General features: G+C 42.7%; 1 protein-coding gene across 4 annotated transcripts in view; it reads left to right on the top strand.

Moving 5' to 3' along the window:
- LOC128686449 (prostaglandin E2 receptor EP3 subtype) overlaps positions 1 to 27,729 on the top strand; it is a 233,711-nt gene that overhangs the window by 142,608 nt on the left and 63,374 nt on the right. For all 4 annotated transcript variants that reach the window (XM_053773376.2, XM_053773379.2, XM_053773377.2 and 1 more), the window contains 2 exons: positions 795 to 964; positions 2,193 to 2,338. In XM_053773376.2, coding sequence (XP_053629351.1) covers positions 795 to 964; positions 2,193 to 2,338 — 316 coding nt within the window. The remainder of the gene's footprint in view (positions 1 to 794; positions 965 to 2,192; positions 2,339 to 27,729) is intronic.

Consider the following 27,729-nt stretch of genomic DNA (forward strand, 5'->3'; position numbering starts at 1 on the left):
CGTAGAAATATATTATATCATAATCATAACCAAGCGCTAAACTCGTAAGGAATGTAGAAATGTAAATATCCTCATCACAACTTTCCCTTAAGTCCCAGCACAGCCAGCAATTATTTACTGTAGTCTTTTCAATGTTTTCTCCGTCAGCGTCTGCCGTTCTCTGTCATGTATCGCAGCGACAACACAGTTAACCTTACAGATTTTCGTTCGGCAGACTACAGTGGAATCACTTTTGTGTTTCAGCGCGAGGCTGCAATGTACAAAGACTCCTCTTATAGTCTATAATATTTTGTCTGCTGCAGCGTCCATGTTGACTCTTATTGGCCCACTAAAACATAAGAATACAGGAGCAGTGAAGCCCATCGGTATATACAAGGTATATACACCGAGGCAGATCAAGGTATATACACCGAAAGGTGTATTTATTCCACTTCGGGTTTGTTAGGTTATACTGGTTGAGTGGTAGAAACTTTGGTAATAGATACCGACAATTTTTTTTAGAAAGATACATGAACAAACACTGGACATGTTTACTAGAAAACGTTTCGGTCCTGGGACCTTGATCACTTCACGGTCCCAGGACCGAAACGTTTTCTAATAAATATGTCCTAATGTTCACGTGTGTTTATAAAACCACTGGTGGAGTAGCAGGTATAACACCTCACCTAGGTTGTGTTATTAAGGTGTCTGTCATCCCCCCCCCCGTCACAAGACAGGTGTGCTCAGTGACACATGTAACACTCTACCTGGGCTGTTATCAATGTGTCTCTTTTTCCCCTCCCTTTCTCTCACAGGACAGGTATGCGCTCTGTGTTACCTGTACTTCAGCAGCAGCAGGCGGCACAACGCCCGCACTGTCTTCTACGTCTTCCTCTGCACTCTCATCTGGACCGACTTCGTGGGCAAAATGCTCACCACACCTCCAGCCATCATCTCCTACGCTGCTGGTCACTTTGTGGGAGGGGTAGGTCCTCTACTACATTACTGAACAGACTTCACCGTCAGATCTCAAACAGCCATTGATTTAAATGCTCCCCAACTATTGCATTACTGGTCATTCTTCTGTCCTTTCTTAGCTTCCTCCGCCACTTAACCCGGCCCATGTAATAGCAGTGACTTCATGAGCTCTCTTGACCTCTTTGGCCAATCTCACTCGCACTGTCCTTGATATGTCTGCCAATCGTGATGCTCTTATCCCTACCCTTGAGAGATTTTTTTTTATAAGAATCGCCACCTTCCTCGTCGCTATCGGCTTGCCATGATCGCTCTTAAATTTGCTACAAAACTGCTATCGCGAGGATTACCTCTAAAAAGCGGAGCCCATTCTCTCTGGCTCTCGCACCTACATTGCTCTTGTCTCCAATGCTCTTGATCGCATCAAGAGAACTTTCAACTTGAAACTACGTTCCCTCTCTAATCTCTGCCCACTTGATTTTATCTGCTTTGTTTCTGTTTTTTTCCTGAAAGTCGTAAGTCTCATATCCTCTAGATGTCGTGTCTCTCAGATATTTGTTAGGTAAATTGCCACAGATGCAACTACTGTGACATTTTATTGTGACAACGTTTCGCTCTCCAGGAGCTTTGACAAGATAACGGCTTGACAGAGCTGCTGGAGAGCGAAACGTTGCCACAATAATATGTCATAATAGTTGCAGTGTGTCCATTTACCCCAACATTTTGTCGGTAATTCTACCATTATCTCAGATTCTTGCCTCTGGCCTGATTGCTGCTTTTCTGTCCTTGATTTATGCACCTAGATAATGTACGATAATCTTTAATGTAGATAAAAAAAAGTTCTCTGCAACTAGCTATCTGTTTTTATTGTGCATTCCTGTATAAAACTCTCACTCCTTTTCTTGATTATTTTTCTTCTATGAGCTACTGCGTTCATATCTTACCTGTAAGATGTTAAGTCTTACTGAAGAGTCTCTTCTCAGGTTTCTCAAAGTGAATAAGAGGCTACTTTAACTTATTTTTTACTCTAACTTTTCGCATTGCTAGGCGCTCTTCCCTCTCACCTGTACTTACTAACCTTTAGCTGCGATATCTGAACGTCTGTTTACACTGGTCTCTCCGATGTTCCCTTCAGGAGCGATATCCTATCGTCTAATTGATCTTGGCATCTCTGTTGTCCTCTTCAGGAGCTATAAATAACTGTTTACTGACTCTGGCAATTCTTGTTCCTCCCGCAGAAATCGATGTGTAACTACCACGGCTTCACGATGGTACTCTTCAGTCTGCTGACTCACTTCACTGTGTCTGCCATGGCGGTAGAGAGACTTCTGGGAATCTGTCATGGTTACTTCTACAGCCGCAACGTCACACCGTCACGCAGCAGGTGAAAGAGACAGAGAGAGAGAGAGAGAGAGAGAGAGAGAGAGTATGAGTATTTACAGCAACTTTAACGATGGGCAAGAATTATCTTCATAGTTTGCTTTCGTAGTTCGGTTATTCTGACACCTTTATTTTGCACCCAATAAGCCATCATGTAATTGTAGGTAGTCAGTATATTTACAAGTCCCCAAGAATACTCCAGTTGGAAAGACTTGAAGCTCAAAACAATGAAACATCCATGGTTGCAAACCATACTCAATAACACTCTACATGCATGCTCAGGTACAAGTATATTAAACTGCAGACAGCTGAAAAGCGAAGACTCCGGACGGGAGGTGTAGACAATGATATACCAGTTTCCTGCAAACGTGCTGGGTTACATTCACTTTCATCAAATACAGGGAAGTTAACCCCTGTATTTGATGAAAAAAGGCTTGTAGCTCTTGTGAGCAGCCTGCTTGGACAGATGATGTCCGTGAAGCTGCAATATTTTAAATTGACAAACAAGTATGGATCTGCGCAGCTTTTCTGGAAAATAAAAGTTCTGGAAAGACACAAAACATATTACAGTTCCTGGTGCAGTTGAGGCGTTGCAGAATGTGAAGAGAACAACAGTTCGAAACTTTCGCCAAAGAATGTATTGCAGAAAGAACCAAGTCCATTGACGATGTCGTTCCAGAGGAATTCCAACCTAGGAAAGAAAAAGAAGCTGGTTTCTCAAAAGAATGATGTGCCATCTTTTTCACGTCTATTTATTGGTAACCTCGAACAGTTCTCTTGTCTTGAGAATGAGGCATGGCTTCCCACCCTCTCAGATGAAGTAAACCTCTGACCGTGTACAATAAATAATATCCTGAAATCCTTGAAAAAGGTGTCTGAAGACACAGCAGAGGTTCCTGTCAATATCAGCATAATTACTGATAGTGCCATCATTGTGAAGATATTGAAAACAGTCGACTACAAGAGCTTCATTGAGTAAGCACATGAAATACTCCACTCAGTCTTGTGTAGAATGCTAGAAGCTACATTAGGTATGGACCTGAACTATTGATTGTATTCTTTGTTGCCCAACACAGTCGCCCAACATAGTTGATGCTGTGTTGGCTGTGTCAGTGACCAAGAAGGTGAACTCTGGTAAGGATTTGGAACTAGCAAGAATTTTCGGTACTTGGCATCCCACGAGATAGCCTGGGACCTGAGAAGGCACGAGTACTGCCAGTGTTTCACGATCTGATAGGGTGTGACAGAATTTCCTATTTTTTGCTGGATACGGTAAGATAACGTCCTGGACAGTTTGGGTTGTACTGCCAGAATTGACAAGGCACTACAGAAATTTCCCTCAAGTGACATACATGGAGATGTCATTCATACTATTGAGAGGTTCGTTATTCTGCTCTACGACAGAACCAGCACATGGACCGACATTGACAAGACCCGAAATAGAATCTTTTCGAAGAGAAACAATATGCAGTTGATTCTCCCATCAAGGGCAACTCTGGAGGTGCATATCAGGTGGGCAGGATAGCAGGGAGGCCATGTGTTGGGTCAAACACTGATACAGGCAAGTGAACTGCTTTTCCTAACCAGCTGAGGCTACACCAAGATTGACGAGTCATGCTGGACGAGGTTACGAGAGACACCGCACCTACTATGAGCTCGGTTATACAAAAGCAAGAAGGGCTGTGTAAAGTATTACAAAACAGGTTAGATTTAAATGCACATCTATGTGTGATTTTTAAAGAGAAGTGTTCATGCTCATTGGTTGCATTTCATAGGTGCCATTTTGGAAAAATGGCCGCCACAGCTGTCCTGAATTATATTTGCAGTGACTCATTACCTGTATTGTCTTGTTAAGTGTATATTGCTCTACATGTTAGTTAAATTTAGAACTTCTACCACTATATAAACAACAGGTTGTGAGATGTATTTGAGAAGGACTTACCAAGTATGGGCCAGTAGGCCTATTGCAGTGTTCCTCCTTTCTTGTGTTCTTTCCTCTGCTGACCAGATATCCGGTGCCTTCCGGCCCATGGAGCGTAACACCTCACACACCTTTGGTAAAATAATTTTTGCAAACTGCTTTTTAAAATAAATGTTGAAGTAGTCAGATAAGACGCATTAATTGTTCTTGTGACTATAATAGCTAATAATATGGCTCGGTTTAAATAAAGGGCTTTGTGATGTATGGTGACAAGCTCTGGTTGCGACTGTCGGACGGAGGACGGACAACTACGGAGAGAAGCCGGAGGACAGAGGATACACTCACTTAGAGTCTCCTGTTCTTTGGTGAAGGACCCATGAAGACTTACTAATTCATATTATAATCTCTCTCTCTCTCTCTCTCTCTCTCTCTCTCTCTCTCTCTCTCTCTCTCTCTTTCTCTCTAACATTATACTACTTCTGTAATTACAACTACTACCGTTACTGCTACTACTACTATTGCTACCACCACCAGCACTACTATTAATACTACCAGTACGACTACTGCTACTGTTATTACTATTACTACTACTACTACTACTATTACTACTGCTACTACTACTACTACTACTACTACTACTACTACTACTACTACTACTACATAGCGAACACCACCTGTGGTTGGGAAAATGTCAGACTGTAAACAGAAAGGTCACGTGGAGGGCGTGGCCTCTGACACCTTGTAAACAATGACACTTTGCTCTGCTCGATAGGATTTCAGAACATCACCAAATTTTGAAACCCTAGTCTCATTACGTAAACTATTACGAATTAGTTTGATTTTTTTTATCTAGGTAAAAGTATTTAACCGCTCATGTGTATGCTGTGTAGGAATATTGAGTGTACTCCAGGATAATGTACTCAACCCGTCCCTCCTTAATGAAAGAGAGAGAGAATAAGCAAGAAAGACGGTGTGTGTGAGTGTGTATGTGTGTGTGTGTGTGTGTGTGTGTGTGTGTGTGTGTGTGAAGATTTGTCTCCGTGTTGACAGATACAGACGGAAGCTCTCCTTCATCGTCTGACAAATTGAAAGGACTGTCTCGTTAACCTGACCTGGATCCAGGTCTCGCAGTTCCTGGGACACGTAACATATGTGTTATATAAGAGCGATATACCATAACCTGTGGCAACAATGACAAGAAAATATATTTTATCAAACCACTACGAAATTTTACAATGGGAAAGACAGAAAGCAGACTTGCGAGTCCACATAGAGGCTGTCTGCTGAGAAGTGCTAATACACGATGGTCCTATTAAGGACCATCGTGTATTAGCTATGTGTGTGATACTAGGATGGAAAACCAAAAGGCTTTCTCTATTAAATACATTCCCCTCTCTCCGGTCACTGCTGGCGTGAGAAACAAGGGAAAGGGAGGGGAATATACCAGAGTACATTGAAAAATAGCATGAAATAAGTACGAGGGATGGAAGACGTGGGCTACAACTACCTCTACTAAGTTAGTACAGTACTATTTTCCTATTCGTATTTACTGACACAGAGCTGTAAGTACCAGTAGTTCTGCTTCTGGTTACCACCAGCTCTGCTGTGACTATGAGCACTCTTTACATCTACCACTACTATTTTTTATTTACCTCGCTTTTAACTGATCGTCTTGATTCAGCCGCTGTACGAACATCAGGAATTTAACTTCATATTGCCTCCTCTGTTCAGTGAGTATGACAGTCCGTGCGGGTATTAGCGTGAGATCAGTGAGTGGATGAGTGATGTAGCGAGTGTTCAAGGCAACGCCTTGCTGTAATGGATAAATTATGTCTTCATCATCATCATCATAACCATTATAATGACCATCATCATCATCATCATAACCATTATAATGACCATCATCATCATCATGTAACTTCCAAGAGCTAGAGGCCAACATAGTTGCGACCTGAAAAGTAGCCACCAGACAAGCCTGTAAAAAAAACAGCCACTCGATAAACCAGATGACCGTGTGTGCATGTGTTTGTGTACTCACCAGCTCCTGGCCCCGCTCCTTCGCTGGTTGCTACTAGGTCCACTCTCTCCCGGCTTCAAGAGCATGGTCGTACCTCTTTTTAAAGCTTTGTATAGATCCTGCCTCCACTACTTCACTCTCCAGATTGTTCCACTTCCTGACAACTCTAAGGCTGAAGAAATAATTCCTAACATCTCCATGGCACATCTGAGTTTTTAACCTACAGTTATGCGCTCTTGTTCCTATTTCCCGTTTCTGAAACATTCTGTGTCTATTCACTGTGCCGATTCATCTCAGTATTTTGTACGTCGTTATCATATCACCCTTAGTCCTCTTCTTCTCTAGTGTGATCAGGTTGAGTTCCCTAACCTCTCCTCATACGACATATTCCTCAGCTCCGGGACTAGTCTTGCTGTAAACCTCTGCACTTTCTCCAGTTTCTTGATGTGTTTGACCAGGTGTCGGTTCCATACTAGTGCTGCTGCGTACTCCAATATGGTCCTGACGTACATGGTGTCAGAGTTGTGACTCCTTACTTATATGTCGAAGCGTTATTCTTCAATTTGCCAGACGCGCATTTGCTTGGCATGATACTCACTTTAAGGCCTCTGGCAGTTGCCCTCTATATATGTGTGTGTGTGTGTGTGTGTGTGTGTGTGTGTGTGTGTGTGTGTGTGTGTGTGTGTGTGTGTGTGTGTGTGTGTGTGTGTGCGCGCGCGCTTCTTGTCTTAAAAATCTCACCTCGGTTAAAATTCTTGAATATTATATGATAAATAAAATCATTATTACTCACTTGGATGCAAAATATAATCATCATTTATCAAATACATTACTCTTACTCTCTTTACCTATATGTTTTTTTAAAGAAAACAAAATAGAAACATAAGCTCAATTGCCTATTTAACCAGTGGGTGTAAACTATAAACAGAGAGACATGGTGTAAACACTGCCTAAAATAATTTCATACAGGCCACTGGCAGACATTAGCGTGATGATGTGCGTGATGTACTCAACTGTGTGATGGAGGCAAAGAGATTGAGGTGGAGGGGGTGTTAAGGGACGGGGAGTGTGATGGAGAAGATGTAAGGGGTGTGGAGGAGGAAGATGGGGTATGTTGGAGGGTGAGGAGGGTTGTGTGGGGCATGACGGAGAAAGAGCTTAAAGAGAATGTGGACCTCAGTCGAAGGATGTAGATCGACTCAAGATCTTTACCCAAGAGAACGGTGAGAATCTAAGCCTCTGCTGGAGTTGTTCACGTGGTTATTAATTTGCTCTAACAGACACATCATTGATCATGTTACTGGCATCCAGCCTCTACCCAGTGAGCGTTGACACTGAACATAGGCACGCCCATGTTCAGTGTCTGTTCTAGCTCCTCTTAGGTCTTACCCTCCAGGGTGCTGCTCCTCTTGGGTCTTACCCTCCAGTGCTCCTCTTAGGTCTTACCCTCCAGGGTGCTCCTCTTCTTGGGTCTTACCCTCCAGGGTCCTCGTATTGGGTCCCACCCTCCAGGGTGCTCCTCTTGGATCTTACTCTCCAGGGTCCTCGTATTGGGTCCCACCCTCCAGGGTGCTTCTCTTGGGTCCTACCCTCCAGGGCCCTCGTATTGGGTCCCACCCTCCAGGGTGCTCCTCTTGGGTCTTACCCTCTAGGGTCCTCGTATTGGGTCCCACCCTCCAGGGTGCTTCTCTTGGGTCCTACCCTCCAGGGTGCTCTTCTTGGGTCCTACCCTCCAGGGTGCTCCTCTTAGGTCTTACCCTCCAGGGTGCTCCTCTTGGGACTTACTCTCCAGGGTGCTCTTCTTGGGTCCTACCCTCCAGGGTGCTCCTGTTAGGTCTTACCCTCCAGGGTGCTCCTCTTGGATCTTACCCTCCAGGGTGCTTCTCTTGGGTCCTACCCTCCAGGGTGCTCCTCTTGGGTCTTACCCTCCAGGGTGCTCCTCTTGGAACTTACTCTTCAGGGTGCTCCTCTTGGGTCCTACCCTCCAGGGTGCTCTTCTTGGGTCCTACCCTCCAGGGTGCTCCTCTTAGGTCTTACCCTCCAGGGTGCTTCTCTTGGGTCCTACCCTCCAGGGTGCTCTTCTTGGGTCCTACCCTCCAGGGTGCTCCTCTTAGGTCTTACCCTCCAGGGTGCTCCTCTTGGGACTTACTCTCCAGGGTGCTCTTCTTGGGTCCTACCCTCCAGGGTGCTCCTCTTAGGTCTTACCCTCCAGGGTGCTCCTCTTGGATCTTACCCTCCAGGGTGCTTCTCTTGGGTCCTACCCTCCAGGGTGCTCCTCTTGGGTCTTACCCTCCAGGGTGCTCCTCTTGGAACTTACTCTTCAGGGTGCTCCTCTTGGGTCCTACCCTCCAGGGTGCTCTTCTTGGGTCCTACCCTCCAGGGTGCTCCTCTTAGGTCTTACCCTCCAGGGTGCTTCTCTTGGGTCCTACCCTCCAGGGTGCTCTTCTTGGGTCCTACCCTCCAGGGTGCTCCTCTTAGGTCTTACCCTCCAGGGTGCTCCTCTTGGGACTTACTCTCCAGGGTGCTCTTCTTGGGTCCTACCCTCCAGGGTGCTCCTCTTAGGTCTTACCCTCCAGGGTGCTCCTCTTGGATCTTACCCTCCAGGGTGCTCCTCTTGGGTCTTACCCTCCAGGGTGCTCCTCTTGGAACTTACTCTTCAGGGTGCTCCTCTTGGGTCCTACCCTCCAGGGTGCTCCTCTTGGGTTCTACCCTCCAGGGTGCTCCTCTTGGGTCTTACCCTCCAGGGTGCTCCTCTTGGGTTTTACCCTCCAGGGTGCTCCTCTTGGGTCTTACCCTCCAGGGTGCTCCTCTTGAATCTTACCCTCCAGGGTGCTCTTCTTGGGTCTTACCCTCCAGGGTGCTCCTCTTGGGTCTTACCCTCCAGGGTGCTCCTCTTGGGTCTTACCCTCCAGGGTGCTCTTCTTGGGTCTTACCCTCCAGGGTGCTCCTCTTGGGTCTTACCCTCCAGGGTGCTCCTCTTGGTACTTACTCTTCAGGGTGCTCCTCTTGGGACTTACTCTTCAGGGTGCTTCTCTTGGGTCTTACCCTCCAGGGTGCTCCTCTTGGGTCTTACCCTCCAGGGTGCTCCTCTTGGGTCTTACCCTCCAGGGTGCTCCTCTTGGGTCTTACCCTCCAGGGTGCTCCTCTTGGGTCTTACCCTCCAGGGTGTTCCTCTTGGGTCTTACCCTCCAGGGTGCTCCTCTTGGGTCTTACCCTCCAGGGTGCTCCTCTTGGGACTTACTCTTCAGGGTGCTCTTCTTGGGTCTTACCCTCCAGGGTGCTCCTCTTGGGTCTTACCCTCCAGGGTGCTCTTCTTGGGTCCTACCCTCCAGGGTGCTCCTCTTGGGTCTTACCCTCCAGGGTGCTTCTCTTGGGTCTTACCCTCCAGGGTGCTCCTCTTGGGTCTTACCCTCCAGGGTGCTCGTCTTGAATCTTACCATCCAGGGTGCTCCTCTTGGGTCTTACCCTCCAGGGTGCTCCTCTTGGGTCTTACCCTCCAGGGTGCTCTTCTTGGGTCCTACCCTCCAGGGTGCTCCTCTTGGGTCTTACCCTCCAGGGTGTTTCTCTTTTGTTCTTACCCTCCAGGGTGCTCCTCTTGGGTCCTACCCTCCAGGGTGCTCGTCTTGAATCTTACCCTCCAGGGTGCTCCTCTTGGGTCCTACCCTCCAGGGTGCTTCTCTTGAATCTTACCCTCCAGGGTGCTCCTCTTGGGTCCTACCCTCCAGGGTGCTCCTCTTGAATCTTACCCTCCAGGGTGCTCCTCTTGAATCTTACCCTCCAGGGTGCTCCTCTTGAATCTTACCCTCCAGGGTGCTCCTCTTGAATCTTACCCTCCAGGGTGCTCCTCTTGAATCTTACCCTCCAGGGTGCTCCTCTTGAATCTTACCCTCCAGGGTGCTCCTCTTGAATCTTACCCTCCAGGGTGCTCCTCTTGAATCTTACCCTCCAGGGTGCTCCTCTTGAATCTTACCCTCCAGGGTGCTCGTCTTGGATTCAACATTCATTGAAATTTTTGTGAAATAAATATGTCCCCACTTTAAGGTGCTGTTAGACAGTACAGACGATGTTCATGATGCCTCCAGCTTCTGGCTAGATACCTATGAATAAATATGTGTTATTGCTCCTTGGTACTTCTGTTGCAGTCTTACAGTACCTTGTTGTGCTAAAAGCATCGACCAGTGACAGTAACAAACAATGAAAGAGGTTAGACTCTTGAGACAACTTGTCTGATTTATATATTCTTCCTTTGTTAAATCTCCGTGAAGACCATTTTCGTAATGTTAACTGATTTTTAAACACAGACCAACTTAATAATGAACACTGAATACAAATTATTACAAAAAGCCAGAGGTGATAATGAGATATGAGCCAGTTGATGGCCTGAGAGAGTTTGGCTGGATAGAACGATTACGTAGATAATTTAACAATTCCCCAAGATCGACCCTGATAAGTCAGAATGCCACAACACACCCAACAGTCACTAGATAATTTGGGGTTGTATACCACCACTCATGACTCTGATTATCACTCTTAGAACTGGTAAAGATGACTAAAGAAATATGGTAGTTGGTCTTGTGCTTGCTGAATAATTACATATGTACTCGGTGAATACAAATTCCCCACCAGTAGAGCACTTGGGGGCCCACAGTAGTCATCTATAGGGTATGATGCGGCCTTTATAGAAACATTGAAGTTAAGAAGACTGTCTTCCTCTCCACTACCAAACCCAGATAACAGTGCTTCGTACGAGATAAATAAACACAGTCACCATGAAGTGTCATTCTCCATTCAAAACACTACCACAAGAGGGGACAGTAGGACTAAAATGTTTAAGACACTACAGCAGTTGCAAAATATCCCCTGAACTAAAAAAAATATTTTCAACCATTAAAATCGTTATTATCTTTAGAGAGACATGTTCTCAACGTGACAGAGCGTCTGGGCCCTGACGCTCTGTCAGGTTAGTCCAGGTATTCCTTCTTTTAACCTTTATTCTTTTGACAGTTGAAGTGGAAAAACTAAAGGATCGTGCTTACTCATTTTCACTGTAAAACAAAGAATATATTTTACGCCTTGCCAGTGAAATTTTCTTGCAGAATGGACATCAGCTATTGCGGTGACCTTCTCCAAAATATGTAATATGCAGAAATTAAATGGCTGTACACGCAACGTCCGTCGCACTAGCCGGACACTGTTTACAAAGGTTAGCTGGGTGTGGTCGTTGTAGGATTTTATAGCGTGCGGCGAGGATAAGAGGTATATTTGGAAGTGCTGCAATAATAATATTAGAGCCAACGCTTCTCTCCCAGTAGTATCACGTGCTTCTTGTTGCAGGTTAGGTTAGATAAGGTTTATCAGGAAAGAGGAAAAGTATTTCCTGACGCGGGTCTTAGATGATGACCCGTCGTTGGAGCGTTTGGTCATCTGACCAACGCCATGTGGTTGGGTTTAGCCCCGGCTCTTTCCCTCATTCTCTCATCCCTTCCTCTCCCCCACTTCTCATCCACTATCCAAATCTCCCTTTCACCCACATAGGGTCTTACACGGGAGTATCCTACTATTACTGCTACCCTCTGGCGAGAAGAGCAGTTTAACAGATGTAAAGATAGTCTGCTTACTCACCTGCAACTTTCTAATGCAGTATATGTAATAAATTCTGACTAGTAAATACTTGCCTAACTCGTATAGATTGACTATTTATGTCATCTAGCATTAAAGAAAGACAGGAGAAATTACGTACATTCCTGTGCCGATGTACATAAACAGTACTTAGTTGGTACACTCTCATGAGCCAGTAACACATTCACTTCGACTGCCTCATTATTGTTTGTGTTCACACAAATAACCCGCAAATAGAAGAGAGAAGCTTATGACGACGTTTCGGAGAGAGAGAAGCAACACAATACAATACACAGATAATTATCTGTGTCTTGTTCCAGTCGCGGTATTGTACCTTCTTGTTCTTTATGTATGCGTCACTTGACATAGAAGCTGCGTACTCTCGTGGTCCACCCAGTAATGCTATATGATGTAGTACAACCAAGAGTTTATATATCTACACTAAGTCCTGATATTCAAACGCTTCGAAAACTTTCTTGAACTTCAGTAAAGCGTGATAAGAAAGACAGATTTCTGCACATTGAATTATTCACTATATCCAACGAGAATTCTCTTCTCTCCTTATCACATTCCTTAGTAACAATAGCTGTTCTTAGGTAGTTTCTAAATTAATCTTGACTAATTCAGATGCAAAATTTATTGCGTATTAGTTATGCTTGGTAAAGGTGTCAACAGGAATGGTGGTCGGTTGTGCCGAATAATTAGATATGTACTCGGCACAATACAATAATTACATATGTACTTGGCACAATGCAATAATTCCTGTGTTGATAAAATAAATTAACAGCGAAGGAAGTCTCGAAGAAATTAATAAGTATAGTTGACCGTCAGCCCTGCGGCACTCCCTCTTGACGAGAGGTCTCCAGTAATCTGGGAATTACATGTCAACGAACGCAACTTGGAAAGTGGATCGCTGGCTTTTTACAGTGGCAAAACTAAATCATGGGGCTTCCTTGGCGGCGCTCGCCAACTACCGTCCTCATGTAAAATGTAATCTGAGTTGTAACTTAAATGTAATCTTAGGTATAATCTATGTTTAATGTCAAATGCAAATTTATATATAATTTCAGACGTATTTTCTCGACACATCGGCCGTTTCCCACCATGGTAGGGTGACCAAAGAATGAAAACATATTCATTATCTCCCAGTTCCTAGCGGTGTTACAGGAAGTGTATGATGTCACAATTTAAATTATCCCGAGAGACAACATCTCCGCCCCATCTTCCATCTCACTTGCAAGAAATTAACATAAAACTCGTGACGGCAGTAATATAAACATGCCTCAGTAAAAGAATAAAACAATATCTTCGGAGAAACTTCCCCGAACTGCGTATGTAAAATTAATGTAATTTCAAGTGTTGACCAATGTGGCAAATGTAATAATAAATTACAAAATGTAAAAATTAAGGAGGTTTAGAATTCAAATATAATTTTAAACACTAATTGGAAGTTTATAATTTTTATACTTTTTTTAAAGGGAATGTCTTGATAAGTATTATTATTATTATTATTATTATTATTATTATTATTTCACTGGGTCATAAACTTTAACGTCAGGTTGTTAAAGGTGTCCAGGTAAATGTGGCAGCAGGACGACACACTTTACGTTGCACGAGTCACACGTCTAGCTCACCTCTAAAATGAGAAACCTAAATTATTACCTGTGTTTTGGGTCCTGCCTTGTTAGGTACACTTGTTGTCTCAAACCAATCCAGAAACAAGTCCCATCGAACTTTCCTGTGTTGGTTTGATTATATCTTGTGCAGTAGGTCCGTGTGTTCATAATGGGCCCAGCTTTATATACAACATATGAAGATAAAACGTGGCCACTACCAAACATACCGGAAAGTAACCATTTTGAAAAGATCATCACATGTTCCGCATGTCTACCACGCTGGTACAGCATTACTTATCATTAGACATGTTAGTCTCGTCAAAACTGATTATATTCTGTAGAGTTACACCCTCCAGGGGCATTCCAAGGCTTCTATAAAATTTTATGAACATGTCCTCACTAATAACCCGTTTTCTAACAATTTTCTGACACATTCTGTTGAACTGTCATGTCGTTGTGTCGATCGATTCAATCATATGTCAGTCCTTTCCCGGTAAAAATCATTTTTAAATTTGTGTAACTAAACGACCAGCCTTTCCAACATATGACTGAACAAACAACCTGAGCTCTTCAATATGATTGGCACACTTCGATATCAAAGGCACATTTCAGTATCAAAGGCATATTTCAATATCAAGGAAATCCCTCTCATGAGGAAGTAGCCCGGTGTTCCTCCAGGTTTGCTGAATTTCTTGACCTACCAGCGCAGTCTTGGTGACCAAGGTTGCGTATGGAATCCTGTATGTCCTAGCTGCTTCTTGGACAGTCATGACATCTGCTATGGGGGAAGTGTTGAGAGCTACTGCCCAGACATCACGAGCTACTGCACTACAGTTCCTGAAACTGGTTTGTGCTTCGTCCGCATCTTCAATATCTGTAGCTGACAACACATACCATCCTTTAGTGATTTCACATCATTGCTGACATAAAATTATAGATCTATACCACAAAACTGTTAGCAAATATACTTATGTGATGCAGTTATACACTATTTTCAGTTCTAATGTGTCCCAAACATTTTACCCACTTGATAAAGTCACAGTCAGTTTATGACTATCAGGTCACACACAGAGACTTGATAAAGCCGCTGTGTGGGCGAAACCTTGTGTCTCCTTTTTCATCACATCGGTATTTTATACCATTTGTCTCCATCTTGTGTGTCCCTTTACGCAAATTTTGAAAACCATAAAATCTGGCCCCGTATTTCTCCAGTGAAGATGTGTTACATTTTATTCAGACTTACCTTAAGTACTTTGTGGTTCTTGGCAGGAACTATATATTAATCTGGGTCACCATGAACTGCTGGAGTGTTAACACAGCACGTAAAAACTTTTTACATAATTTCTGAAAATAAAAATTAACACTTCGCCAGATTTAGTTTCATTTTTGGACTTAATCTTCCAGGTAAAATAATAAGCAAAATCAATAGAAAAAAAAGCCCTGTCAGACAGTTTTATTTTATGATATTTGCCAAATGAATTAAGAAAAATATCGATCCCCACCGCCCATTGTTATCCCAATTATCCCACCTTACGAGCAGCGCACCTTGTGTGTGTTCTCTTTAAATAACTGTATTATATAGTAGTGTAGCAGCAGACTGCGGATGTTACAACTGTGTAACTATCGTGTAGGACAGTGTGGCAGCGCACTGTGGGTCTTCCCTTTGCATAACAAAAAAAATAGTGTAGCAGCACACCGTGGGTGTTCAAACAACGTAACTATCATGTATATTAAACAAGGTTAAGCAGTTTATAGGTTCAGTATAGTGAGAGAGGTCGTGTGTACCTGTTTGTTCATCCACACGCATCTGGCTACATCATAAATTGCCTGGCCTTAATTAAACTACTTTAACGAGATGACGGACGGAAGGTAATGTAACAAGGCTTGGAGGTGGGTGAGGGACGGAAGGTAATGTAACAAGGCTTGGAGGTGTTGTGGAGGACGGTAGGTAATGTAATAAGGCTTGCAGGTGGGTGAGGGACAGAAGGTAATGTAACAAGGCTCGGAAGTGGGTGGGGGACGGTAGGTAATGTAACAAAGCTTGGAGGTAGGTGAGGGACGGAAAGTAATGTAACAAGGCTCGGAGGTGGGCGGGGGACGGAAGATAATGTATAAATGGGTGGGGCTGGGGATGGGGAGGATGGTTCCAGGAGGCATTGCATCAAAGCTGGGGATGGGAGGGGAAGGCAGGAAGAATTGTATCAAGGATAAGTGTGGGGAAAAGAGGTAAGAGGAGGAAAATTATCAAAAGGTGAGTGTGAGGGTGTGGGGAACAAGAAGGAATGTGTCCAGGGATGAAGTGAGAAAGTGAGGGGGAAAAGGACCCAGTGCACGAAAGGGTTAAAATAAGGTGAGAGGGCCATTTCTCAAGGGTTTAAGGTTGAGTAAAGGGGAAGCTTTTTGTCATAGTGTACGTTAATGAGAGATGAGGCTCAGAGATGTAACAAGGGCGGGGGTGTGAGGGAGGGGAGATGGGGCTTAAGATGCAACATGGGTGAGTGTGGGGGGGGAGGTGGGTCAGAGAGATGCAACAAAGGTGGGGGAGGGAAATAGAAGGGCCAGAGGGGTGGGTGTAGGAAGCGAAAAATCATTTGTCAAGAAGTTTGGATGAAGGAGACGGGAAAGGCATATATTAGTATGAAGATTGTGTGGTGACTTGTGTATAAGGACTGATATAGGTAACGTAAGATTTTTGTGTGTAGGGAGGTGGTAGTGTAGGAGGGGGTGAGTGCAGAGGGAAAGTGGAGGGGGCAAGAGTTGGGTGTTTGGGAAAATGAAGAGAGAGAAGTGAAGGAATTTTGTCATCAAACAAAAACCGGATGTATTATAATGCTAGTCTGTTTTATGATATTTACACAGTGAGAAACAAACGCTAGCTATGTTTCCTATCATATTCCATCACGTGGGATGAGGTTCAGAGTGTTGCAGTATGTCAGCCTGAGCCGGGAGACGTCAGTAGGACAATGAGGATATCGTCAAGTATTAATGCGAGGGTTCATCAGCTACGGCAGCTTCAAGGTTACGTTCCAGCATAACTGGAGTTACTATCACTTGAAAATCCTGAGAGGCGAAGGAAGGGGAGAGGAGAGGAAGAAAGGAAAGAGTGTTAGTCTAAACCTTCTGGGACGAAGACTCACTGGACTACTGTATCCACCAGAGTGATTAATCGATGACATCACCTGTACATAACAGGTGTAATTAACACCTGCGTCACTTGCTTGTTTGTGTTCCGTGTCCAGCTGTATAGTCTTGTTGTTCTCTGGCTATCTCCTTGCCATCTCCTTGAAGAAAATAACCTTTAATTACGCCCGAGTGCTATTTTATAATACACACACGCCCACACACACACACACACACACACACACACACACACACACACACACACACACACACACACACACACACACACACACACACACACACACACACACACACACATTCATCATAGCACTCACAGAAACCAAGAATACGGGAATGATAACAAATGCGATTTTTCCAACCGGATGTCAGATCGTGAGGAAAGATAAAGGGAACAGACGGGAAAGATGAGCTTCGAATAGATTGTAGAGTTAAAAGTAGAGGGTGGAGCAGCACGAGTATGATGAGAAAGGCCAAAATACAAAAGAGGGGACTACACGGGCATGAGGGATTCCCTGCATGAGGTACATTGGAAAAGAAAACTGGTGGGAAAAACAGTAAATGAAATGATTGCATACTGTCCTCAAAATCCAAGGAGACAGAGGAAAGGTTCGTACCCAAGGGCAACAGAAATAATGGGATGACCAAAACGAACCGTTGTTCACCTAAAGGTGTAGATAGGCCAAAACTAAGTGCGCTAGAGAATGATAAATGAATAGAAGACAGAGGACCCAGGAAAATGAGATAAGCCGATGAACCAGAAAGGAATATGCAAGGATAAGGAGGGAAGCCCAGCAGCAATATGAGAATGACATAGCATCGAAATGGAAATATGACCCAAAGGAGGAAAACAGCAGTCAAGGACCAGATCATCAGGCTGAGGAAGGAAGGAGGGAATACGACAAGAAACGACCAAGAAGTATGTAAAGATTTCAACACGAGATTTAAGGAAGTATTTTCAGTGGAGACAGAAGGGACTCCACCAAACCAGGAAGGTAGCGTACACCAACAAGTGCTGGACACACTACACACAACTGAGGAACAGGTGAAGAGGCTGCTAAACAAACTAGATACGTCAAAAGCGTAGGTCCTGAGAGAGGAAGCAGAGGCACTGTACCACTGACAACAATCCTCAACACATCTATCGAAACAGGGCAACTACCTGAGGTGTGGAAGACAGCAAATGTAGACCCAATTTTTAAAAAAAGGAGACAGGCAGGTAGCATTAAACTACAGACCAGTGTTACTGATTTGTATACTACTATGCAAAGTCATGGAGAAGCTTATCAGGAGAAGAGTGGTTGAGCACCTAGCATGGAATGAGCTTATACACGATAACAAGCATTGTTTCATAGAAGGGAAATCCTGTATCACTAACCTGCTGGGGTTTTACGACAATGTGACAGAAGTAAGGCAGGAGAGGAAAGGGTGGATAGATTGTATTTTCTTGGACTATAAGAAGGTTTTGACACAACTCTGCACAAGAAATTAGTGCCAAAACTAGACAAGCAGGAATAACAGGAAAGGCACTGCAGTGGATGAGGGAATGCCTGACAGAAAGGAAACATCGAGTGATGTCAGAGTGGGCGCATGTGACGAGCGGGGTTCCACAAGGGTCAGTCCTAGGGCCGGTGCTTTTTCTGATATATGTGAATGACATGACCGAAGGAATAGATTCAAATGTATCCCTGTTTGCAGACGATGTGAAGGTAATGCGGAGAATTCAAGAGGATGAAGATCAGACAGGACTAAAAAGGGTTCTGGACAGGTTGCAGCCCTGGTCCAACAATTAGCTCCTGGATTTTAACCCACCAAGTGCAAAGTTATGAGATTAGGGAAGATCAAAGAAGACCACAAATGGAGTACATGCTAGGTGGCCAAAGACTGCAAACCTCACTCAAGGAAAAGGATCTTGGGGTGAGTATCATACCGAGCACATCTCCTGAGGCGCACATAAACCAAATAAATGCTGCAGCACAAGGGGGTCTCGCAAATCTAAGAATAGCGTTTCGGCACCTGAGTAAGGAGTCTTTCTAGACACTGTACACCGTGTACGTCAGGCTCATATTGGAGTATTCAGCACCAGTATGGAACCCACACCTCGTCAAGCATGTCAAGAAATTAGAGAAAATGCAAAGGTTTGCAGCAAGACTAGTCCCAGAGCTTAGGGGGTATGCCCTACTAGAAGAGGTTAAGGCAAATAAACCTGACGACACTGGAGGACAGAAGGGATAGGGAAGATATGATAAGGAGGAATTGACAAAGTGGATAGGAACAGAATGTTTCGGAGATAGGGCAAGGCGACAAGGGTCACAGCTGGAAGTCGAAAATTCAGATGAGTCACAGGGATGTTTGGAAGTATTTCTTTAGTAACAGAGTTGTCAGGAAGTGGAACAATCTGGAGAGTGATGTAGTGGAAGCAGGATCCATCCGTAGCTTTAAGAAGAGGTACGATAAAGTTCATGGGGACGGGAGTGTACCTAGTAGAGACCAGTGAAGAAGCGGGGCCAGGAGCTGTGAGTCTACCGCTGCAACCGCAAATATATATATATATATATATATTCGCCACGACATTATATATATATATATATATATATATATATATATATATATATATATATGTATGTATATATGTATATATATATATATATATATATATATATATATATATATATATATATATATATATATATATATATATATATATATATCAAAACAACCACTCTGAAAGAATAGAGAAATTCCAACCGCTTTCGTGACTACTCACATTATCAATGTGAGTAGTCACGAAAGCCCTTGGAATTCCTCTATTCTTTCAGAGTGGTTGTTTTGCATATTCTGAAATCACCTGTTTACTGTGATCTTATTGCATATATATATATATATATATATATATATATATATATATATATATATATATATATATATATATATATATATATATATATATATATATATATATATATATATATATATATTGTCGTGGCGAATAGGTAAAACTTGCTATGATTTTGGATTAAATAGCAACGCTCGTCTTGCCGAATAAGGTAAGCAAAAATTTGTGTATGCAATAATTTCACAAAAAATCATTCTGAACCTAACGAAAAAAAATACTACATTACGTTTGTTTACTATTAAATTATTTTAAACTTATCTAAAATTTATTTAGCTGGATTAGGCTAAATTAAATTTCGCTTGTTATAATAAGGTTAGGTAAGTTTTCTAAGGTTCTTTTAGTAAATATTTATTAATTTTTATATTAACATGAGTGAAAAAAATATGTATCTTTAAACGTATAAGAGAAAATTTTAGAAAGGACTTATTTTTAAATGAGTTCTTGGTAACTGACCAGTTTTACTTATTCAGTTTGGACTTCCAGCAGACGTGCGTGAGCGTGTTCGATAGGAGTGAATGAAGACGAATGGTATTTGGGACCTGACGATCTGTTGGAGTGTGAGCAGGGTAATATTTAGTGAAGGGATTCAGGGAAACTGGTTATTTTTATATAGCCGGACTTGAGTCCTGGAAATGGGAAGTATAATGTCTGCACTCTAAAGGAGGGGTTTCGGGATATTAGCAGTTTGGAGGGATATGTTGTGTATCTTTATACGTATATGCTTCTAAGCTGTTGTGTTCTGAGCACCTCTGCAAAAACAGTAATTATGTGTGAGTGAGATGAAAGTGTTGAATGATGATGAAAGTATTTTCTTTTTGGGGATTTTCTTTCTTTTTGGGTCACCCTGCCTCGGTGGGAGACGGCCGACTTGCTAAAAAGAAATATATATATATATATATATATATATATATATATATATATATATATATATATATATATATATATATATATATATATATATATATATATATATATATCCTAGGTAGTAGGTTGGTAAACAGTAACCGCCCAGGGAGGTACTATCATCCTGCCAAGTGAATGTAAAACGTAAGCCTGTAATTGTTTTACATGATGGTAGGATTGCTGGTGTCATTTTTCTGTCAGATATGCTTGTATATTATTGTAACCATGAACGAGTGATATTTAGCCGAGGACTCGAGCACATGCCCTTTTTCGCCCGCCACATGGTGACCGAAAATCACATGACGCTCTAATCCACAGGACTACGCAATCCTACAAGAATCACGCACCCAGCAGAGCTAGGTGTTTTAATGTAATATAATATATATATATATATATATATATATATATATATATATATATATATATATATATATATATATATATATATATATATATATATATATATATATATATATATATGTGTGTGTGTGTATGTGTGTGTGTGTGTTTGTGTGTGTGTGTGTGTGTGTGTGTCTGTGCGTACTCATCTACTCACCTATTTGTGGTTGCAGGGGTCGAGTCATAGCTCCTGGTCCCGCCTCTTCACTGACTGCTACTGGGTTCTCTCTCTCCCTGCTACACGAGCTTTATCAAACCTCGTGTTAAAACTGTGTATGGTTCCAGCCTCCACTACATCACTTTCTAGGCTATTCCACTGCCTGACAACTCTATTACTGAAGAAATACTTCCTAACATCCGTTTGACTCATCTGAGTCTTCAACGTCCAATTGTGACCCCTTGTTTCTGTGTCCCATCTCTGGAACATCCTGTCTTTGTCCACCCTGTCTATTCCGCGCAGTATTTTATGTTGGTATCATGTCTTCCCTGACCCTCCTGTCCTTCAGTGTCGTCAGGCCAATTTCCCCTAACCTTTCTTAGTAGGACAATCCCCTTAGCTCTTTGACTAGTCTTGTTGCAAACCTTTGCACTTTCTCTAATTTCTTGACGTGCTTGACCAGGTATGGATTCCAAACTGGTGCTGCATACTCCAGTATGGGCCTGAAGTATACGGTGTAGAGAGTCTTGAACGATTCCTTACTGAGGTATCGGAACGCTATCCTTAGGTTTGCCAGACGACCGTATGCTGCAGCAGTTATCTGGCTGATGTGCGCCTCAGGAGATGTGCTCGGTATTATACTCACCCCCAGATCTTTTTCCTTGAGTGAGGTTTGCAGTCTTTGGCCATCTAAACTATATTGTGTCTGCGGTCTTCTTTGCCCTTCCCCGATCTTCATGACTTTGCATTTGCCAGGGTTAAATTCAAGGAGCCAGTTGCTGAATCAGGCTTGTAGCCTGTCCAGGTCTCTTTGTAGTCCTGCCTCATCCTCGACCGATCAGTGTGTGTGTGTGTGTGTGTGTGTGTGTGTGTGTGTGTGTGTGTGTGTTTAAACTTTTTTCAAAATACCGTTAGGAATTATAATGTTTAACTGAAAAGTCTATAATTGGCACTATTACACCGAGGGGCCCCACAATTGGCACCATAGAGAGAGAATCTGTTGATGTTGATGGTAGTTGATGAAGATACCAACATAGTTTTATTGGGGTTAGTTATGGCCATGTGTGTGTGTGTGTGTGTGTGTGTGTGTTCATCATTTTGTTCCTTCAGTTTTCCAACACACTCGGTGTAATGATCACACAATGTTTACTGTGTTCTGGATGTCTTCGTGTTGACACGATGGTTAAACTTGTGTTTGTTAGCCAGACATATACCGTCGCACACACTCTCACTGAGTGCGTCTCCAACGACAGCTTCAGTGCGAGCTGAGCTTCAGAGCGAGCTTCAGTGTGAGCTTCAGAGTGAGCTTCAATGTGAGCTTCAGTGTGAGCTTCAGAGTGAGCTTCAGAGTGAGCTTCAATGTGAGCTTCAGAGTGAGCTTCAATGTGAGCTTCAGTGTGAGCTTCATCCTTTAGAGTATCTCTCGTTCCGATTTTACTGTCTCCCTCAAGTGAAACTGAATAGAATACAATGCATGACTCTGTCATAGTTGATGTTCACCTCCCGAGGTTCACAAACTCCTTTGATCACATTCCCAGCAATGAAACCTCTAATTATAAAAGCAAAAACCTATGATTAAGGTATGTCATTAAAATAATTATATTAACAAAATTGCTCAGTGAGATGCGAGACCATTAGCACCCAAAAATTAATAATAAGATGGTAGCTACCACGAAGGATATAGAGAGGACACGAATCTTTTCGTGGGAATAAAACACTTATGCACAATTAAGATCTTCATTTGCTCGAGATGATTCGCCACTTGTTGCTTTTTCCTCACTTGTGGGTTTGCCTCACCTGTCTCCATTATATAAGCCCCTTTTTCGTGCATATGCTGCGCCTTTATCAACACATCTCCTCCAGGTTGAAGGACTGATTACCTTAGGCTCCCTCACAGCATTCACAGTTTTTCTTTACATTTTACTGATGAAGCTATTTCTTTGTAGAACGTTTCTTCAGTAAAGATAGTTTTGAAGAAGTGTCTCTAAATATCTCTGTTGCGCATATTTGTTTTATCCTCACAGTCCGTCGGTATCAACATACTAGTATTTAAACACACTTCTCTAAATCTTAACAGCCCCCATCATGACCCACGACTACGCAGCTAAATATGTGAAACACCAGATTTACTCAGTTTTCTCCCTAATTGTTCTAACAAACGAAAGGAATAGAAAGCTAGGACGTAAGCAAATGGAATGGGAGCGGTTTGATAAAGAGTTAAACAGATATATCTCCCTCAGTGGAGCCTGGAAAGGTATAAATACAATAACTAGGAAGATAAATACAATAACTAGGAAGAAGTGTGGTAATATTGCTTAAACTTTCCAGCTTGAAAAAAACTGATGACCTCATAAATAACTGGGCGAAAACATCCAAATCTTATATTGGAAAAAACATAGAAAGATTAAACGATTTATTTCACGAGCCAAAATATTTCAGAACACTCGGGCAAGTACCTGATAATGCCTTGTTAACAATATATAATCTTAGTTACACTAAGGGTATCCTCCCTAATTTTTGGAATAATAGTTTCATACCTATTCTTACGGAGCGACAGCTTGATGTATTTGGACCAATCTCATTGACTAGTTGTCTTCCGTAAACATCTGAAAGAAAGACATTCAGGCTATTCTATAAAATCAAACACCAACTCTTACCTCACCACTATGGCTTTATGATCCGGAAATAAATGTGCAGAACTGTATAACTATCTAGATGTCTCAAAGCTCACTCTTCTAGTTTTACTACATTTCTTATCGCTATAAAATCTAGTGAAGATGAATATTTGTAGATGAATGGTTCAGAGAACCGACATGTTGATAAATTAGACACATGTGCAACTCTTGGGTATCTTTATTGAGGAAACGTTTCGCCACACAGTGGCTTCATCAGTCCATACAAAGGAGAATCTTGAAGAATCTATTCAAGATTGATGGACTGACCACATCGACTCAAGGTTGAGGGACTGATTACCTCATTCTCCTCCTGTTCTTCAAGATTCTCCTTTGTATGGACTGATGAAGCCACTGTGTGGCGAAACGTTTCCTCAATAAAGATACCCAAGAGTTGCACATGTGTCTAATTTATCAAGATGAATATTGGTGGTAACCTGTTCAGATGGATAATAGGCTGTCATTAGGACATAGAGTATCCTTTGTTTTCCACTAGTAATTTAAAAGTGAGACTAGAATCTTTAAATTCATTACTTCAGTTTTATTGAAGGAAAAGTTTGAGAATCAGTAATTATATTCACAAAGGGAATTTTGTCCGAGAGGCTGTGTTAGAAATGCTCCGAGTTGATCATGTAATGAGAGGAAGTGCTTACTCTCCTCCGTTTTCTATTTCCCCTCAGAGGAGAGTAAGGGCAACACTACTGAATTAAATCCCATTGATAATAGAGACCACAGATGACTAATAAATATATATTAGTAATATGGACCAATTTAACTTAAAACATTTACTTAGAAAAACATTAAAGTTGTAGTGATCCACTCCACATCCTTACGTGTAATGTATGACTTTTCACGAAGACTGAATTAATTTGGAAAGTAATTCAGGAAGGGAGTGAGGACTTTACGAGGCAATATAATCCTGTGTAGATCGTACGAAGGCATAACAGCACTCCATTATCCCTGAAACAACAGCACCATTACACACTAACTATACGCTGCTCCTAATGGTTGTTTCGAATTATAATTGCGTCGTACACGCCACTGTGTGTCTGTGAGTGACAGTTACGTGTACATAAACCAGTCCGGGAAATTGGGAAGTCCAGACTAGATAATTATTCAACTGCAGGAGAATAAGTTAATAGAAATAGTAATTTTCTTAATCCGGTAACATTTTGTGTATTTTTTAAACTTAACGTAGGTAGGTATAATGTTTGTCAGGAAACAGGACAGGTGTTGCCTGAGGCGGGTCTTTAGTCATATGACCCACTGCTGGAGCTTTTGATCATCTGACCGAGGCCTTCCGCTGGCTTACCGGTCCACCTCTTTAAAAAATCATGGTTATGATTATAATCATTATCTCTGTAATAAACTGTATGTGGTTAGGTTACCTGGAGACAGTTCCAGGGTTCAACGTCCCCGCGGCCCGGTCTGTGACCAGGTCTCATAATTAATCAGGTTAGGTAAGGTTTGTCAGGAATCGGGACAAGTGTTTCCTTACGCTGGTCTTAGATGATGACCCGCCGTTGGAGCTTTTGGTCATCTGACCGAGGCCTTCCGCTGGCTTACCAGTCCACCCCTTTAAAAATTATGGTCATAGTTATTTATTAAAGATTAACCGGTATTTTCCCGGCCCGGGCCTTTTCCAAGTGGTGGCCCGGCCTTGGCTCCCTCTTTAGGGAGTGTCTGAGACCTAAGTCTCCCATGGGAGGAGGCACAAGTACCTCCTCATCTTTGGGACCAACTGTCCCCAGGCCTAGCCACAAGCTAGGCCTCTCTGGTCTGCCATCCCCGCCCCAAGGGAGCAAATGGGAATGACAGTCTTATGAGCTAAAGGCTCGGGCTCAGGCACCTACCCTACCCTAGAAGGGTTAGGCATGGTGTCGATCATGGTCATAGTTAGTTAGTTAGTTAAAGATTAGCCGGTATTCTCCCGGCCCGGGCCTTGTCCAAGTGGTGGCCCGGCCTTGGCTCCCTCTTTAGGGAGTATCTGAGACCTAAGTCTCCCATGGGAGGAGGCACAAGTACCTCCTCATCTTTGGGACCAACTGTCCCCAGGCCTAGCCACAAGCTAGGCCTCTCTGGTCTGCCATCCCCGCCCCAAGGGAGCAAATGGGAATGACAGTCTTATGAGCTAAAAGCTCGGACTCAGGCACCTACCCTACCCTAGAAGGGTTAGGCATGGTGTCGATCGATCATGGTCATAGTTATAACTATTTGAAATTTAAAAAAAATCCGACGAAAAATATTGATTCGGACTAGCCAATGTTAATATATTTATTTATAGATAACCATCTCAACCGGATCAATAAAGAGATGAATAATTTATTAGTTTATAATTTTTCAATATACTTGATAGGCTACTACCATCATTATTATTACTTACGGGTACCTGTCTCAGTCGGATCAATAAAGAGACAAATTATATTATTTATTCTTCACCGGGACAAAAATGTTAGCAATAAAACAGCTCCGTGAGGAAAAGCTCAGCGGAAAAGTATTATGAAAATCAGTGAATTTTAGAATTTAGCGAAAAAATAACACGAGACTTTTGGGCGTTTTATTATCCTACGTTTCTTTAATGTCCAGGAAGAGTTACCGTAGTTCAAGAGTCGCTATCGTAATACAAGGTGTTGATACCGTAATTCTGGGAGGTACCAATCGTATCCAAGTCCGTAATTCGGGGCCGGGTAGCTATCGTAAGTCTAGGGTAGCATAAAAAGTAATTCAGGGTTATGTGTAGTAGTCCAGGGGTAGTTATTATAGCCTAAGTGTAATTACCATATTCTAAGAAGAGTTATCGTTGCCCAGAGATAGTTTTTTTTTTTTTTTTGTCAGTGGGTAGTTATTACACGGAAAGGAGGAAAAAAACTGTTTTTACTACTACAGGGGAAAGTTATCACGGTCAAAGGGGAAATTTATTCTTTAAAAAACAATCATCGTGACGTGTACTTAGCTCTGTGAAAACCTGTTTGTGCGCTCTCTACGGATTGAAGCAAGATGCCCTCCATCGAGCAACTTTACCAACAGCTTAAGGAAGAATTGAGGATGGCGAAGATGGAGATTCGGCGACTGACCGAGGAAAACAAGAGGATTCGTGGTAGTCCTCAGGTCGAGAAGGGAAACTGGTCAGTGGCTGGACAGCAGGGAACGAAGTTGACGATCAGGAAGACGAATGGAAAGGTAGAAACGATGAAGAAGAAAGAGACTGCTGTGGAAACATCTAATACATTCTCAGTGCTACCCGACGAATGCGAGTCGACTACTGGGAACGTCACGACGAACAACACCAAGGAAGGTAAAAATATTGTTGTTGTTGGGGATAGCCAAGTTAGGTATATGGATAGGGCGTTCTGCTTGAAGGACAGGAGTAGGAGAGAGAGGGTTTGCTTTCCTGGGGCTGGGATGGAGGATATTGTCAGCCGTCTGGATGACATCATGAGAGGTAATGGGAGCAATCCTATTATCTGTCTCAGTGCTGGAGGCAACGATGTTGGCAGACGTAGGAGTGTAGACCTGATTAGCAGGTATAGGTCAGCAATAGAAATAATTAAGAGGAAGGGTGGGAACCCTGTCATATGTGGTATTTTGCCAAGGAGAGGAGTTGGAAATGAATGGTTGTCCAGGGCAATTGGTGTCAATTGCTGGCTGGACAAATACTGTAAGGAAAATGCGGTAACATTCATTGACAACTGGGACCTCTTCTATGGCAGAAATGACATGTATGCCAGGGATGGGGTTCACTTATCTAGGTCTGGGGTGGGGGCACTGGCAACTGCAGTGGAGGGAGCTGTTAGGACTTTAAACTAGGAATAGTTAGTGGTATGGGTTTTGGCAGGAAAACAGTGAAGTCCCAGTGTAGTAATATTATGAGTTGTAGGGGAACTAGTAATAAGCAGAACGAGGTAGATATTGAAAAGCCAGTGACACTGGGTGATAAGGACAGTAATAGGTTTAGTAGAAAAACAGAAATGAGAAAGAAGGGTAAAGAGAAAGGAGAGTCTTTCAATGTTTATTATGCTAATAGCCGTAGTGCTAGGAATAAGATGGACGAGTTGAG

The sequence above is a fragment of the Cherax quadricarinatus genome, chromosome 17 (genome assembly GCF_038502225.1).
Source record: "Cherax quadricarinatus isolate ZL_2023a chromosome 17, ASM3850222v1, whole genome shotgun sequence".
In the NCBI taxonomy this organism is placed as follows: Eukaryota; Metazoa; Arthropoda; class Malacostraca; order Decapoda; family Parastacidae; genus Cherax; species Cherax quadricarinatus.